Here is a 17,763-nt window from a genome sequence, read left to right on the forward strand (position 1 = left end):
AAATGTTCATTTAATAACTAGTTAACCTTTTCTTTTAGGATTTAAGTTCAAAATAAAAACATAAACTACGTGATAAAACATGGGGATTATCCGAAGGAATAATATAAAGGGCACAAGAAGTAGTAACAAAGCACCCTTGGTTTCAAATCAAATTAGAAAAAGACTGAGAATAGTTCTCTAGAAAGCGAAACCCAACTCTCTCCCTTTCTTTTTCCTTCACCTTTTCTGTTCCAATTGTCACACAGATTCTTCTTCCTTCAACTTTTTCTCTCCAGCACTTGCCACATCCATGACAGAGGTGCACTCTCCAGATAAAACCCATCACCACCTCCCTAAAATGACCGAAGAAGAAGATCATAAAAAAACCCCCACAAAAAAAGAAAGATACATGGCTTCCTCACCAGTTCACACCAGCGGCCCCTACAGATCCATCTGCACCTGCCTTTCCATCTTCCTCCTCCTCGCCGGCGTCACCGCCCTCACCCTCTGGCTCGTCTACCGCCCCCACAAACCCCAGTTCACCGTCGTCGGCGCCGCCGTCTACGACCTCAACGCCACTTCTCCTCCCCTCATCTCCACCAACATGCAGTTCACCCTCGTCACCCACAACCCCAACCGCCGCGTGTCCATCTACTACGACCGCCTCTACGCCTTCGTGTCGTACAAGAACCAGGCGATCACACCACAGGTGGCCCTGCCGTCACTGGTGCACGAGCATCGGAGCACGGTGGCGGTGTCACCGGTGTTGGGTGGCGGGGCGGTGCCGGCGTCGTTGGAGGTGGTGAACGGGCTGACGATGGACGAGGCGTACGGCGTGGTGGGGCTGAGGGTGGTGGTGATGGGGAGGCTGCGGTGGAAGGCCGGTGCGATAAGGACTGCGCATTATGGGGTTTATGTCAAGTGTGATGTTTTGGTTGGGTTGAAAAGAGGGTTTGTGGGTCAAGTTCCTTTGCTTGGAAATCCTTCATGTCAAGTTGATATATGATAACTTGTTTAAATTTCATGTCTCACTTGAATGTTTCCTTTTCTTTTTATTGTACTTATGATCATCCCAAGTTTTTTTGTTCTTCATTTCCCTTTGAATCTGTAAGAGTAATTGAATCAATTTGAGCTCTGCATATCTTCAATTTTGCTCTGATTTTGGTTTTAGTGTTCACAATTGGCATTGCCACATGCCATGGGTGTGTTTCCATGCAGTTGATTAGGTAACACTTGTCTTTACTCTCTAAAAATAATTTTTTCTTTAAATATTTAATATTCAAGGTGGAGCATTTTTTAATTCATATAACAACAACAACATTCAAGGTGGAGCAATACAAGCCCTACTTTTAGTTATGTTATTTTTTGTTTTTAGATGACGCATTTAAGGATACTGGAGATTTCCACGCACACATCTGCAAAAATAATTCAACTGGAAAAATAATTCAAAAATAATTCAACTAGAAGTATTGTAGTTTCTTGGAGTGAAAGGAGGACCATGACATAGGGCATGTATAATAAAGTGAGGTCCATCCATGACAATGGAGGAATGGCAATGGCATGGCTTGGTTCACATATTTTTTTTATAAATATCTGCATCTGCATTTATGTAATCTGGTTGAGTTGAATGGGCATCGAATCGAAATCTCCAAATTCCCTCTTCCATGCATCTATCGATGCTTTGATTATTTATTTATTCTCAGTGTCTAGTAGTAGTGCATGCAGCATGCAGCATGCAGCAGAGCTTAAGGGCATCAGATTCACATCTTAATTAAAGTAGCTAGCTACTTAATTAATCAATCTCGAACCTAAACCAATCAACGAAAACTTAACATGGGATCACTTTTCAACTTGTGAGGAGAAAAAGCAAAAACATAAAAGGGGATAAGAAAGAAAAAGATATATGTGAATTTAATCAACTTGTTCGGATAAATGATTCTCGTTTAATTTGCATGAGCCATTCTTTAGTGAGCGTCTTATTTAAGACCCTTTGATCTCTTAATTGCGGGATCAAATCAACGATTAAGAGATAGGGCATCATCTAAAGGCCGTAAATAAGACTCTCGCTATAGAATTCTACAAATTTGCATACAGTACAGTTCTCGACTGGTTTACAATCAAATGCTGAGCTGCTTCCAATTTCACAAGTCCGCAGACAAAATTCAAGTGGCAAATCTGGGCTTTGCTGAAAAACTACAACAAGTATTTATTGGCCCTTTTGATCAATGGGCTTAGCCTACACACATGCCGCCCAGTCACGTGTCTCATGATGACCCATCCACAATCCACCTATCTATGGACCACGTGCTCTCTCTCTCTGTGATCCATTCCATGCAATGCATGCAGGTGCAGCAAGATCAGTCTGTTTTATTCAAGGCTTTGTTCTTTTTCTTCAAAAAGATGACGACTTTTGTGTACGTACTGATAATGAAACCCATCTGAAATTTACTATTTCCCTCTCCATATTTTATCGGTTGAAGCTTACCCATTACTTCAACACTCACAATTTCACAACACAAAAGGAGATTAATAATATCCAACTTCCAAGATCAAAATTGAAACCTCTTCTTCTCTTCTCTTTTCTTGTCAGATCTTTTGGTCTAATTTATACCAAAAAAACTAAAAATATACCAGCAATTCAGAACTTCTTTATTGGCTGTACAACCTATAAATGTTTAGAATAAAACCCAGAAACAGAGATGCAACCCTGGGTTGCATGTTTTACTAATTTTGGTTTCATTAAAATTGTTGGTTTGACATGATTTTCGTTTGAGAAATTGTGGAAGGGAATCTTGATGCATCCAAGTGTTTTTGGGTTGTATTGTAGTCTTGTTTGACAGGTTGTTCTGTCACAAGAATTCTACAGTGAGGGCCTTATATATGATCCTTAGGTGAGATCCTATTTTTTAACTGTTAGATCAAATTGATTAGCCGGTTGATTAAATTAGTCAATCTGATCCAACAATTAAGAGATAGGATATGACCTAAAAGTCATAGATAAGACCCTCATTATAAAATAACTTTATCATGTCGTTGTAGTGCTCTATTTTGGGGCCCATAAACTTTGTCATTTTGAGCTTTTGAAAAGAATCTCAAGTCCGCCCAAAAATCTTTGTCGTTTTGGGGTTTGGAAGATAGAATCTCTCTCTATCTTATCCACCCAAATAACCTAAATTTGACAATGCAATACAGGACCCATAATTAAACACATGATTAACAAAATTACAAAAAACTCAAGGACCCAAAAAAAATCCAACATTCTGGTTTTTGGAAACCCAAACTGACCAACAAAGGTTCGAATTGGCTACCAAAATCAGAAATACAAAATCAATGGCGGATTCAGGATTGTTAATTTAAGGGGGTCTTAGTGTAAAAGTTCCGATATTTTTTTAAGATGAAAATAATACTAAAAGATAATTTTCTATTACTTTTCTCTTATTGTTTAATAATTCTACACATGAACTAATCAAACCAAACAGTCAATCAATTTTTTTAAAAAGAAACAATTTTATTAAGACAAATGAACAAACAAAGAGAGGACAAAAAGTCCATCACAAAATTAATCATAAACCCTAAATTCCAACAAATTAAATAATCATATATAGTCATCCGATCCAATAAATCATCCACACACAAAATCATCAATATTCACCCAATCCAATAAATCATTATCCAACAAAAATATTAGGCATTATCATAATTTACAGTTTAAAAATTACTTGAATATGAGCTTTTCCACACCACCAACTAGAATCACAAATCTCCACCTCCTAGAAACACAAAAAACCCCATTATATAACGATCCAAAAGATTAACTTCCTTAAAAATCAACAAAAGAATGTAACACAGAAGTTTAAGTACACCAAGAACAATAAATTTATAAAATCAGAGATGGAGAGGGAAGAGAATGAAAAACCTGGCGAAGTATGTCAAAGCCCACAAGTCAAATAAATGAGGCTCCAAATGCAACTCTTAACCTTTTCAGCCATGTTGAGGGTTTGGTTTGGTTTGGTTGGGGGGGGGGAGATTGAGTTGGGAACTTAGGGTAGAAAATAATAGAATTTGGGGGTTTTAGGAGTTAAGTATCGGGTGGGTTTGGGGGCTGTTGCTGGGTCAAGTCATTTTTAAAAAATTCCTAGGTCAAAACAACGTTGTTTTGCTCAGGAAGTTATAAAAAATAAAATAAAATAAAAAAAACAGAAGTGCGATGTGCTTCTTCTTCCTCACGCAGCTAATTTCTTCCTCAGGAAAAACGTCGAGCACCTGGTGTGTAGTTCCAACTGGTCTCTCCCCCAGCTCTTGTATTTTGAATTGTAAGTTATCAATACTATAAAGAAAAATACTTATTTATCTCAATGTCATTGTCTTTCTCTATCTCTTTTTGAACTGTCATTCCATTATAATCTATAGACACTCCCAACCAAAAAAAAAAACAGCTACATCATGAGACGCAGATTGCTCAATCATAACCAGCAAGCATCATTAATTAAGGTGCTACAACAATCCAACAAAGCCTAATTAGTCACTCTGTGTATTCTAAAAATAAACTAAAATGAATATTCTGTGAATTTCATCAGAATATAGATACAAACTTCAAAGCAGAATATTGTTATTGTAAATCGTTTTGTCTATGCCTAATTAATCTGTCCATTGCCTGCGACATTAACTGACTCGACAAAGTTTGCCCCGACCGTGAGACCCATGTGGGCTCCACCACCTACTCAAAATACAGCATTGACTGAAACTTGTAGGTGCATTTGGAATATCTGGTGGAGGTTAAAAGGGTAGTTTCCGCGGATGCAGTTGAAGTTGACGCTGCAGAGCTCCATTTGAAGCAAGTCCTAAATATATAAGACTCTCAAGGCCACAAGGTTTTGATGCAGAAGCTGCTGCTGGTGCCCATCTGAGTTTTTTTTTGGTACGCCACCGCCACTGCCATAAGTAGCTACGACTAAAAGGTAAGATTCTGAGTCCTTAACCTCTTACTTTCTGTTAAAATCCTGATCATCAACTTCCTCTGTATTTCATCTTTTTATGGATGTTCTTTCTCATTCTTGTGAACTCATAAAGCTTGTGTTTTTTTTGTTTTTTTTTTTCATGAGAGAGAGAGAGATAACAGAGAGAGAGAGAATGCTGTGGCTGAGATGGTTTGCTGGTCTTATAGGCTTTACACCAAAGATATATAGTTTATTGGGTTTCTTTTAGATTGTGATTTGCATATTTACTTTGGTGTTGTTCATATATTTGATTGGAGTCTGCTTGCACAATTGTCAAAGGCCTTTGAGATAAATGTTTTGGCATATCAACATTTCTGCTTGCAGTGTACCTGCGTAACAATTTTGTCATTTTGATCAATAAATCTGATCTGATCATATAGCTTGTTATTTTTTTGTTGGTTCTGATTTGACGCTAAGACTTCCTCCTGGCAACCCTAACACACTCTAAGATACTATTTTCAAACCTGCTCCTATAGTTGTTGGTTTGGCTAAATTGCCTTCTTGTAGTAGTTTCATGGGTCCTGAGTTTTCGAGTCCATATCCCATAATGAAAATGCAACTGTACCTCCTAATTTGGGTGCAATTGAGCTTCACTAGTTGTTTCGAACCATGTCAGGGTTGTAGCTGGTAGTTTGGGTACAATTGAGCTTCAATAGTTTTTCAAATTACGTTAGGGCTGTGAGAAATTGGGAGTTGGAGGAGAGAATCATTCTTCTTTTCTTTCTAATTTCTATTTCCATATTTTGAATAGAAATATGGAGGATGAGATAGTTTTGGAAGCTACTAATTAGAAACTTTGTAAGCTTGATCCTCATAAAAGTAATTTGGCAAGCTTTGCTCCCTCCTAAGGTTGCTAAGGACAATGGATAGGCATATAAAAATATCAGTTTTTCTTTGAGAAAGCGAATACTTTAATTTCACCCAGTAAGTCTAACATCCTTATAGCGTGTTTGGAAAAGTAAGGATATTGAGAAAGATTAAAGTTTCTGAGTTAATGAGGTTCTAGAAGTCTGTCTCAGTAAAGACTGCTTTGTATTCTATAGGATGACTCATTTAAAAGGGATTTCCGTGGTCGATTGATTGTTAAGTCTACAAATTGTAGTGGCCGCAAGCATTTCAAGTCCAGCCAGAAAACTGATTAGCAGAATTCCTTCCCTTGATTAGCATCTTTCCTTCTATGTTTTTACTGGTTTTTTCAATAACTTGAGTTGTTTGTTTAGCATGTCTTCATTGCACTTCTGTTTTCAAAGAGATTTGAGGTTGCAGGAAATTGTAGTTATTTCAATAGATTTAACAGTACACTTGTATGCTCTGCTCTCCTTTTAGTGCTCTGGTCTTATCAAGCTCATAAAGCTACTCTAAGTTAGTCAAAATGTTCTTCTGTATTGTGTTACAAATGAGCATTTCCTGCTTAAGCTTATGCTTGTATAGATGATGCATATTTTTTGTTAGCAAAGATGACAGCAAAGATAACGTAATCTTATTGCGGTTTTTGATTGTCCAATTTCAAAACCTTTTGTCTTGCTACTTTCCGTACGCACAGTATTAAGCATTATTTTAATGGATTCTTGTTGTGAATTTTCAGATGGAAGCACAAAATACTCATCATGCACAGGTTATTGAGATCCATCGAGATGGTCATGATGGTGAGTCGAGTGTTGGTGGGAGTAAGATTTGTGGGGAAGCACCATGTGGACTCGCGGATGCTAGATCCAGCTCTAAAGATGCCAAAGAGCGATCAGCCTCCATGCGCAAGCTCTTAATTGCAGTGGTACTTTGTGTTCTGTTCATGGGTGTTGAGATTGCTGGTGGCATTGAAGCCAATAGTTTGGCAATATTGACAGATGCAGCACATTTGCTCTCGGACGTTGCAGCCTTTGCCATCTCCTTGTTCTCTTTGTGGGCTGCTGGTTGGGAAGCCACTCCCCGTCAGTCTTACGGGTTTTTTAGGATTGAAATTCTTGGTGCCCTGGTTTCCATCCAGATGATATGGTTGCTTGCTGGGATATTGGTGTATGAAGCCATAGTTAGAATGATTCATCAGACAACTGAGGTGAACGGCTTTCTAATGTTTCTTGTTGCCACATTTGGTCTCTTGGTTAATATAGCTATGGCCATACTGTTGGGCCATGATCATGGGCATGGGCATGGGCACGGACATGATGGACATGATCATGGTCACAGTCACGGAATGACAATTTCTACTCGTGATCATCATGCTCATGATCATGAGGAACACTCACATGAACATGAGCACCATCACACTCATGAAGATCATAAAAATCATCATGCTAATGAAGATCATGGACACCATCATGCTGATGAAGCTCTTACTGAGCCACTGTTGGATAAGCCAAAAGATGTACTTGGGCAGAAGAAGCAAAGGAACATAAATCTACAGGGAGCTTATCTCCATGTGCTTGGGGACTCTGTTCAAAGTATCGGGGTAATGATTGGAGGGGCAATCATATGGTACAAGCCTGAGTGGAAGATAGTCGATTTGATTTGCACTCTAATCTTTTCGGTCGTTGTTTTGGGGACAACGATCAATATGATGCGGAACATACTTGATGTGCTGATGGAGAGCACGCCAAGAGAGATTGATGCAACGAGACTTGAAGAGGGGTTGCTGGAGATGGATGAAGTGGTGGCTATCCATGAGCTGCATATATGGGCTATCACAGTGGGGAAAGTCCTGCTGGCTTGCCATGTGAACATCAGACCAGAAGCAAACGCAGACGTGGTGCTGGACAATGTGATAGATTATATCAGAAGGGAGCATAACATCAGCCATGTGACCATACAAATTGAGCGTTAGAGGGATGTTTGGACAAGATGCTCACAGAGGAAAGGTCTTTAAATTGGTTATATCGCTGCATATTCTCTTCTTAAAAGGGGTTTATAGTTTTAGCATCAAGATTGTATTTAGGCAGGACAGTGGTTACACTGCTCACATGTTTCTTCTTTTATTTAGAAAGTTGCATGTTTGGTGCTCCTAAGCACTTGATATTTGGGATTCAAGATGCAGATCCAATAGAGTGCTTGGTTTTATGAGCATTTCCTGGAGCCTTGCTGTCACAAGCTTACAAGGGTAATGGTTCTCTTTCAGTTAGCTCATATATTGAAGAAGTAAATAATGCACAATAATAGTACGGTGCACAACCGTCGGATTGGTAATTTGTAACAGTTTGTGTAGCTTTGTAATGTTTGGCTTACAATCTGAGTGGCCCATTTTTCTACGGTACACATACAAACTAAGTACGAAGGGCAACAAATGACCAATCAGATGGTGTATTATACCTTTAAAGTGGTGTTACATTACTCAATTCGCCAAATGTACCACTCAATGCGCAATGAGGACTCAACTCAACCGATGTAGTATTTCCCGGTATTCGTATTGAGGATGAGTTGGGTGTTATAGCCGAACCCAAATCCAAACCTTGAGTGATATAGGATTTCTTTTTCTTGCAAATTTGTCTAAATTTTAGGTAAAATACTATCCAACCTAAAAGGGAACAATACACACACATGGGCTCTGGTGAGAAAGTTGGGCTCTTAGATGGATTCAATTGTTATATGTAAGGCGAAATTCTATAGTGAGGGTGTTATATATGGACTTCTCATGTAAACCTTCATATTAGTCACTGGATCATTTCATTAAACTCAAGTGAAGTTACTATTCAGATGAATCATGTGGCTAATATGAAGGTCCATATCTATGGTCAATATATGGCACCCTCACCATAGAACGAAATGAACCCAAAGTCTTATATATGCTTGGAGAAAAAGAAAGGGGCTAATATCTGCTTCCAAGAATCTTGTCTACTGTCTCTTGTGATCCCTTCTTGATAGCAAACAGAAGTTTTGCTTATGCAGCACAAGAAGATATATACATATATGATGTGTGTGTATACAGGCCTCAAAGCCATTTGGTAATAGGTGTGGTTAGGGGTGAGCATCGGTTCGAAACCAATGATTTTTTACCAACTCAATCTTTTATTGGATTACAAATTTTACAATTCAATTCAATATGGTCGGATGGTAGGATCCAATCCAATCCAATCCAATCCAATTCAGTGTACATTGGATTGGATTGGATTGGATGATCGGTTTCTATGAAAAAATAATCACCACAAAAAAAACTTCATAATCTTTCATTATATATAATACAAAATTCAATCCGATCAAAGATATGACATTAATATATTAATATTTTTAATATATTAATGTTTTAATTTTTTCGAAAATAAGATTAATATATTAGTGAGAAACAAGATGAAAGTGCAAATATTATACAATATGAGTGTATGCTAATGTGTATATTGGATTGGTTTGATTTAGGTTGGATTTTCAATTCTTGATCTGCTATACGAATCGATCCAATTGAATTTCTATTTTTATGATCCAATTCAATCCGCCAATATTGTCGAAATCAATGAAAATTAGATTGGATTGGATTGAATTAGTTGGTTTTAGCGGATTGATTTGGATCCTGCACAGCCCTAGGTGTGGTGGTTAACGGGTAAATATTGAAGATGCATGTGTGAAGAGTGTCGGCCGCCACGTTGAAGCTAAGAGTCTATGCTGGGCGCTGGGTATACATTTAGCCTGGTGTTCTTTAACCTAATCATCACGTACCTGCCTGCATTTGGTGTGACAGGATTTTGTCATCTTGACTTGAGCTAGAAGCTGCCTGTACAACTTTACCTGTCCTTGAGCTAGCTTTGCTACTGTTATGAACCATTATGTAATTTGTCAATTTTGAGGAGGTATCATTAAGTATATTAAGTTAAAAGACTATCAACTTCAACCAAACATTTATGTCATAGTCTAGCAACAAAATAATTATAATTATGTATCAAACAATTGAAATACATAGCTAGATATCTCTTGTTAATCTATATATATATATATATATATATATATATATATATATGAAAGCAGGCACAGCAGATTGATTTGGCAGTATGTGTAATTGCAAGAACGAAAGGGGCCGAAGCCTGCCGATGTGAAGCTTGACCTTGTAAGTTGTAAGTCAGAGGAGATAAGATTTTCAACTTCCAAGTATTGGGGTTACAGGAGACTCTACAATCCACAACCAGTTTCTCAACTGATAGCAGGATAATGCTAAAATTTCTTTTGTGTTATAATATTTGAATGCTGCTACTTCTCAATAAGTTTTTTATTTTATTTTTTTATGTTTGTTTGCTTAGGAATTCCAAGCTTGAAGAAGACAAACGAATTTTAAATTCTGCCATATATTTTAGGACTTGAAGCAGATGCTTCTGGTTGTGTGGCTACAGATCTGCAATATAAACTAATGTGAGGAGAATAGAGGCAGTGTGGCTTGGATAAGATAGACTTTATCTTATGTATTAAATTGAATTTGTCATCCTCTGCATATGCACACATCAATATCCTCCATGCCTAAAATTGTTTGTAGTGACAAATGAGGCCAGACAATATTTCAAAAAGATCCTACATCATGACACTGGAAATCCAAGTATCTAGCTTATCAATTTGAAGTAGCATAAACTTCCACTCATATTCCTAATATCTTAGCATAATCTTCTATATTCGTATTCCTACATTCCTACGTACGGTAACATCGTATGAGGTTAGCTCAGATACTACTTGTCACGATTTTGAGTATGTACGTATTATATACCCGAAAAGTTCTCTTGCCACTTATGAATTGTAAAAAATGGAGTTCCGAGTCAGTTGTTGGCATAATCTTCTATATTCGTATTCCTACGGTAACATCATATGAGGTTATTAGCTCAAATACTACTTGTCACGATTTTGAGTATGTACGTATTATATACCCGAAAAGTTCTGTTGCCACTTATGAATTGTAAAAAATGGAGTTCCGAGTCAGTTGTTGGCATAATCTTCCACACTCATATTCCTAGCTAATATCTTAGCATAATCATATTCTTACGGTAAGTTAAGATCGTATGAGATTAATTAACTCTGATACTACGTGTCACGACTTTGAGTATGTGCGTACTATATACCCGAAAAGTTGTCGTGGCGTTTATGAAAGTTCTAAGTGAACTGTTAGGTTACATCCGTGATCTTTACTTTACGCAATAATAAGAAAGAAAAACCAGGAGAAGAAAAGGAATCACCTTATAGGACAGAGTACATATGCTTAGCGAAGAGGTGACAATGTGAGTGGTCTGAAAGCAACCCTAGAAAGAAAAAAGAAACACGATAAGAGGTTGCCTTTCAATTCATATATATATGCTTATCGATGTTAGGATCTTGTGGAGAAGGGTTCTTGAGCTGTAGTGTGCCTTGAGAAGTAGGAAATGTTACAGAAACTTGAAAAGAACCATTCGCATACATATACATGTGAATGCATGATTTAATTTGGGTTATTTGGTTTGTATTGTATGAAGACAAAAATGGGAACATATTTAGAAATTCTTAGGCCTGAGCTATGACAAGGTATCTCAATCACTATGTACCACAAGCTGGAAGCAATAACATGTCTGATATGGAGACAGGGCCCAGGGCAAATGTAAAAAATGAGACCTCTATATATATAATTTTTTTTTTTCACTTACGTGTTAGACTCACTGTTATTTTTCAATCGAGATTTAACTTATTTGAATGTTAAAAATTTAACATTCAAGATAAATAAATTATATAAATTCAAACTTTAATATATAAAAATCTAAAATAAGATGTTACGCTTGATACATTCAAATATAATGCATGAACAAGATAAATAATTGTAACAATTCAATCATTTCATTTTCTTTTTTAACTTCCAGATTGTTGTTTTTTCAGGAATCATTGCTATTTGAAATAAAAAACAGTACAATGAAATCCAATGAAATTTTAATACTTCAAATAATAAACAAAGAACAACATAACTTGGAATTTGAAAAATCTCCCTCCACAACAACAAACTTAAAACTTCCAAATTTGCAATCAATATGTTACTTTTTTAAAAGTATTAAAATAATATATAATAAATATAATATGCCTCTTTATAAAATATTAAAAAAAATTTGTACCCCCTGGACATTGGGCACACGGCAGTCGCACTAACTGCCCTTGTCTAGGACCTGCACTGTATGGAGCTTTCTATTGAAACAAAAGCCATATGGGTTGGCTTGGGCCAACCTTGTGGGAAGCCTAGTGGTGCAACCGTCTCAGATTTTGTAACTTATGAAAATTATCTCATATTTTAATGTAAAAGATATTATACTTTAATTTAATCTAAATTATGAGGAGGGGATTAACTTAAGTGCATAGTGAAGAGACTATTATTATTTTTTCTTAAATAAAGATAATTTTGAGTTTTCTTAAAAAAAGCATCATTTTTTTTTATGAAGGAGAGGCTACCCTCATACCTAGGGCCAAGGCAAACTCTAGACCTTTACCTAAGAAGGAGTTACGCAAAGGTCTCTACGCCTCGTAGCCACTTGTATGGATTTACAGAGGAATTTTATAGATTACTCACCAAACACGGAACTGCTGGCAGTGGGACTCGAACACTAATGGGACATCACACAAGGCGGGGACCTTACCAACTAAACCAACCTGTGTTGACAAAAAAGCATCGTTTTGAGTTATTTGAAAATTTACCCATAAGGTCTTTTGGTTAATATTTATAGACAGAGACTTTTTTTCCTAATGTCCAAATTCCCCTTCTTTATTAAGGAAAAACATTAGAAACACAAAAGCAACCTTCTTTTATAAACAAAAGCAACAAGTTAGAAAAACAAAGCACATCAAATTTCCTTTAAAACCTCAAATAATTCCATTTTCTTTATCTTCATATGAATATAGAGAGGGTTCATTTTAATAAGGTAGCCAATCTGCCATCATGGACGTATAATCTTTACTTAGATCACTGCAAAATGTGTGGTGCTGTGAAAATGCTACAGAATTACAATTGACTGCAAATTTGATTAAAAAGGAGGAAATGCAATGGGAAATATATGATTTGAATCTAGGATTCAGTCCTATCAGTACTTACTTAGAGACAAAATTTGTGTCCCGACATAATTATTGCGAAACATGCTCACACACAGAGTCACAGCTAGTGGCTCTAGGCCCAGCCAAAAACAGAAGAAGAAGAAGAACAATCATAGGTTTTTTGTTTTGTTTTCAATGTGAATTAAATGGAAGGGAATTTAACTTGCAAGACGTTCGAGACTTGAAACACAAACATCTTACTAGAAATTTAAGCCCTAAACCAGTTTTAGACAAGTTCATGAGAAGTTAATTTTTGTTTCAACTTCAAAAACAAATCAATTTGGACTCTGACAGTGACATAGTTGAGATAGAACTAAAATAGTGGTTGAGATGGGAACACGATGTCTCAATTCATGTATTAGTCGCGGTGGAGCCAAAAACTTGAAAGAAAAATTCCACTACTTAGGTCCAAATTGCAAATTTACTAAATGGAAGGTCAAATAAAAAAGTTATTTAAGGGAAAAAAAAAACTTAGTTTTCCTATTAAGTAAGCATGTAAAGGGTAATTTCTTTGACAAATTCATTCAATTTCTTGAGTTTGATACAATTAAAATAAAATAAAAAATTTCAGAAAATACCAACGTATTTTTTTAGAATTGCAGCCCAAGTGCAACTCGGGGGTATTTGCAGAGGGTACAGGTAAAGTAGTAAATAAGTGATGAAGTATGGATAAAATTGAGATTGGGTTGGGCGTTGAGTTGGGTTGGGCTGCAGGGCTGGCTGGACATGTGTGAAAATGGGAAATGACCCATCGTCAGACAAGTGACTCAATCCATAGAAGGACTTTCCAAAGCTTTTCTCTTTCTTTCTTTCCTGTGCAGTGTGCACTGAGAGAGAGAGAGAGAGAGTCCCCACAACTGTCTGTCCTCGCAGCTGGACAAAACTGCCACCGCCAATAATGCTTGGGACCTTGTAAACCAGACAACCATAGCCTTCTCACTCTCTCTCTCTCTCTCTCTCTCTCTCTCTTCTGCTAACTCTCACCAACTCTCTCTCAGTTTCATGTATATCTAAGCATTACTATTAGCATATCCTCTCAAAATCAGTTTGAGAGTTTTCCACCCTTCATTTCTTACCACACCCGTCCTTAGTACATTTCCATTTTCTTCACCCCACCTTTGTTTTTAACCCATCTTCACCTCTCTCTCTCTCTCTCTCTCTCTCTCTCTCTGAGGCCCATTTCAACCTCTTGTGTCAAGTACTCTCTACCTCTTTCTGATCTCCTCAATTAGTTAGTTCTTCAATGCTAGCACACAGCATTAAATATTGTTCTATTTAGGAGCATCACTAGCCATCAAAAAACAAAGGAATATTTATTTTATGGTGTTGGATTCATGGGGTCTCAATCTGCTTCTTATTGATGGGGCTTCTTACATTTATTGCAATTGTTCTGTTAGCATCACAATGGAATGTTGGTAACTTGGTATAGCCAATATATCTAGAGAGAGAGAGAGAGAGAGAACAATTTAAGGCACAGTTCACCCAACAACTGCTCAGCTCAGCTGCAATGGAGAGGCTTCAAGGACCCATTAATCCCTGTGTATGTTATGTTATTTTTGCTCAATTTGTTTGTACTGCCCTTTCTTTTTCTCTTTCCCCTTTCTAGAACCCCTTCCCTGGCTTCAAGAAATGCACTGCATTTACTTCTCAAAATGCTTGCATTCAATGCAATGTGTGTTGTTTTCCTGGAAATACTAACACCGTGCTACACTGTTTTCCTCTTTCACATTCCATTCTCATTCCATTTTTATTCTACCTTTCCTTTGTTGAAAGTTGAAACTGTACCCCCCACTAAACCCATGTCAGTTTTGTTTTTATTTTTCAGAGCCTTCTTTAATAGAAAAAGGTTAGGTGTGAAGCCCAGTAAAGTTCTCACCTTTTCCAAACTTTCTTTCTTTCTTTATTCACATTTTTTATAATTATTTCTGGGTTTATGGTTTGTTGCAGTTTTTTGGTGAGCATTTGGATTTTCAGTGCTTAGAACAAGGATTGAGCATCACCACAGAGACAACCTTGAGATTTGAGGAAGAAGAAGCGGCACATCTCTCAATACCAAGCTTGGAAGACAGAATGCCATTCCTTCAGATGTTACAAAGTGTTAACTCCCCCCCACCTTACTTTCCCTTGAAAGAGCCAAGCTTTCAGGCACTCTTGAGACTACAGCACCTAAAGAATCCATGGGAGTTGGGCAAAGCCTACATGCCTGAAATGGAGACCCAACTTCAGACAGCACTAGAGATTGAGAGCTGTGTGACCCATGACATGGTTGAGTTGCATTCACCTGTTAAATCAGAAGCCAAGGACCTTCATAATCACCCACATTCAGTTTCTGCTGGTAATCTTGAGGCTGTGAGTTCAGAGTGCAACCAAGACCAGGAACAGCCCAACTCAGCTGAAAATAACTGTTGTAGGAAAGGCAATAACTCATCAGGATCTCCTCCACCTACCTGGGCTCAAGTACAAAATGAACCTGAGCAGTCCCAGTACCCCAAATCCGCTCCAGTCACCAGAGAAAGAAGAAAGCGCAAGAGAACAAGGCCAACCAAGAACAAAGAAGAAGTAGAGAGCCAGCGCATGACTCACATTGCTGTTGAACGCAACCGCAGGCGCCAAATGAATGATCATCTCAATGTTCTCAGGTCCCTCATGCCCACTTCCTACATTCAAAGGGTAAGCATATATATGAATTTTTAATCTTTAGCTTCTTACAATTTCATGAGTTAACTTGAAGAAGCCATGAAATGTTCTTTATTGAAATAAGCTTTGTTTTTCAAAGGGTGACCAAGCATCTATTGTGGGGGGTGCAATAGACTTTGTGAAGGAATTGGAGCAGCTGCTTCAATCCCTTGAAGCCCAAAAGAGAATGAGAAGAGCTGATCAAGGGAGCAATGGTGACAACTCTTTTAGCTCATCATCATCATCCTCCTCTGCCAGTATGGCAATGCCATCCAATGGAATGTTCATGTCTCTGTCCCAATGCAGAATTGGGTCTCATGAGGAAGGCACCACCACCACCACCCTTGAGGATGAAGTCACAGCACAGAACAAGTCTGAGGCTGCAGACATAGATGTCACAGTGATCCAAACCCATGTGAACTTAAAAATCCAGTGCCAAAGAAGAGCTGGGCAGTTGATGAAAGCCATTCTTGCATTGGAAGATCTTAGGCTCACAGTTTTGCACCTCAACATTACTTCTTCACAAGATACTGTTCTTTACTCTTTCAATCTCAAGGTATTATTTATCTTTTACAATTTTTTTTTCATTCTGTCTTATCTGTTTGTTTTTTCCTAGTCAAACATTCTGACTTGGATCTCAAGCTACCCTAGCTAGCAGGCTAGCATATATGATATAATATCACAACACCCCAGTAAAGCTTCTTTTTCATTTGTTATTTTATTGCTCTTGTTTTGAGGAGAGGTGTGTATGGATATAATATAATATTAACACAGTTTGGAATTTAAATTTGGTGTGTTAGTGCAGATAGAGGAAGGATGCAAGTTAGGATCAGCAGATGAGATTGCTAGAGCTGTACATCAAATATTCAGCTTCATCAACGGCTGCAGCTGATTGGTTTAATGAGTCAAGGCAGTGCTTCAGAAAGCAGCTAACCCCATTTCATTTCTTAGAGAGAGTAGGGAAAGGAAAGGAAAGGGAAAGTGACCACATGAAATGAAAAATGTAAGGTGGTCTTTCACTCTTTTAGGATATTGGGATGGAGATGGGGTAGCAGAGGGAACCTCCACTTTAAACATTGTTTCCATCTCCTAGGATGTAAATTTGTGTGTTTTAGTTTTACCCGCTGAGGTTGTAGTGACAATGCTGCAGATGATGTCTATTTCTTCCTCTCTTTTTTTTTGTTTTTTTTTTTTAATGGGGGCCCACCATGCTTGCTGGAGAGTTTAGGGCTCATTTTGAAATATCTGATTCTCATCATCATTACGGCTTTGCAAAGGATGCTTCTCTTTCTATATTTGACTTTTGGGGCTTTCCATATGGACTATGAGTCCGTAAGGTGCTTCATCATTGCATATGGCTTTATGCATGTCCTTAAGCCAACACTTTTACCTGCCTCTAGGGTTTCTTAAGTCTGTACATTTTTCTTCAGCCTCCATGGATGATATGATAATCTTTCAAATTTCAAGCTTGAATCATGAAACACCCTTCTAATTGCCAAATTATATAGTTTTGGGAGGGGAGGTACAATTAGTCAAAGGCTCCAACCCCAGCCAGCTCAGTTATTTTCCTCTTTTTTTACTGTTCTAGGAGCTAAACCTAAGGGCTTGTGCTAGTTAAATTGCCCTAGAGAAATGACATGAGAGAGAGAGGTAGGCTACAGAAACTTGAAATGTGAACCCAAGTTGGCAGTATATGCAGCTGAATTTGGCTCACTCCCATGTGCCCTCTGGAAGCTTGTGAAAAGAACTTGTTACAGTTATTGCCAAATAAGTTCATGCTCACTGTTATTGCTAAAGATAAATATATTGTGGCCAGAAAGAAGTGGTACCACCCCCACATGTATTGCACCTGCTGCTCTTGCTGGTGGAATATTTCAACATTACTTCCCCATACTTCAAATTCATTTTTGCCACCCAATGATTCCATTTGCTTATAGAAGGATAGCTACAAGTTTATTGCACTTATACAATGATTCAAGGTCATTTCATCAATTTGCTCTCCATTTCTAAGTTTCTAAGGTCGTAGCTACCAAATAAAAGGCCTGTTCATGAAGGCTGTCAATATCCTATATATATATATATATATATATATATATATATATATATGCTTTAAGAT

At 37.6% G+C, this 17,763-nt stretch overlaps 3 protein-coding genes across 5 annotated transcripts; all 3 read left to right on the plus strand.

The window, feature by feature from the left end:
- Positions 1 to 123: 123 nt before the first annotated feature.
- LOC110764065 (Late embryogenesis abundant (LEA) hydroxyproline-rich glycoprotein family) lies at positions 124 to 1,127 on the plus strand. Its single transcript, XM_021966978.2, has one exon. It carries the CDS (start codon positions 290 to 292, stop codon positions 983 to 985), a length of 696 nt encoding a protein of 231 aa, XP_021822670.2. The 5' UTR covers positions 124 to 289; the 3' UTR covers positions 986 to 1,127.
- A 3,651-nt stretch (positions 1,128 to 4,778) lies between these two features.
- On the plus strand, positions 4,779 to 8,156 carry ZAT (zinc transporter). The gene is made up of 2 exons (XM_021966980.2): positions 4,779 to 4,937; positions 6,562 to 8,156. Exon 2 carries the CDS (start codon positions 6,562 to 6,564, stop codon positions 7,792 to 7,794), a length of 1,233 nt encoding a protein of 410 aa, XP_021822672.1. The 5' UTR covers positions 4,779 to 4,937; the 3' UTR covers positions 7,795 to 8,156.
- A 5,653-nt stretch (positions 8,157 to 13,809) lies between these two features.
- On the plus strand, positions 13,810 to 16,801 carry LOC110764071 (transcription factor bHLH67). Of its 3 annotated transcripts, none has more exons than XM_088249551.1 (4): positions 13,810 to 14,511; positions 14,919 to 15,641; positions 15,748 to 16,203; positions 16,448 to 16,801. In XM_088249551.1, the coding sequence occupies exons 1-4, from the start codon at positions 14,479 to 14,481 to the stop codon at positions 16,454 to 16,456; spliced, it is 1,221 nt and encodes a 406-aa protein (XP_088105677.1). In that variant the 5' UTR covers positions 13,810 to 14,478; the 3' UTR covers positions 16,457 to 16,801. The 3 variants fall into 3 exon arrangements, with proteins under 3 accessions (XP_088105677.1, XP_021822675.1, XP_021822676.1); XM_021966983.2 differs by having other exon boundaries at positions 13,812 to 14,511; positions 16,453 to 16,801; XM_021966984.2 differs by lacking the exon at positions 13,810 to 14,511 and adding an exon at positions 14,537 to 14,817 and having other exon boundaries at positions 16,453 to 16,801.
- Positions 16,802 to 17,763: the final 962 nt, after the last annotated feature.

The sequence above is a fragment of the Prunus avium genome, chromosome 2, assembly GCF_965620075.1.
Source record: "Prunus avium chromosome 2, drPruAviu1.hap1.1, whole genome shotgun sequence".
NCBI lineage: Eukaryota > Viridiplantae > Streptophyta > Magnoliopsida > Rosales > Rosaceae > Prunus > Prunus avium.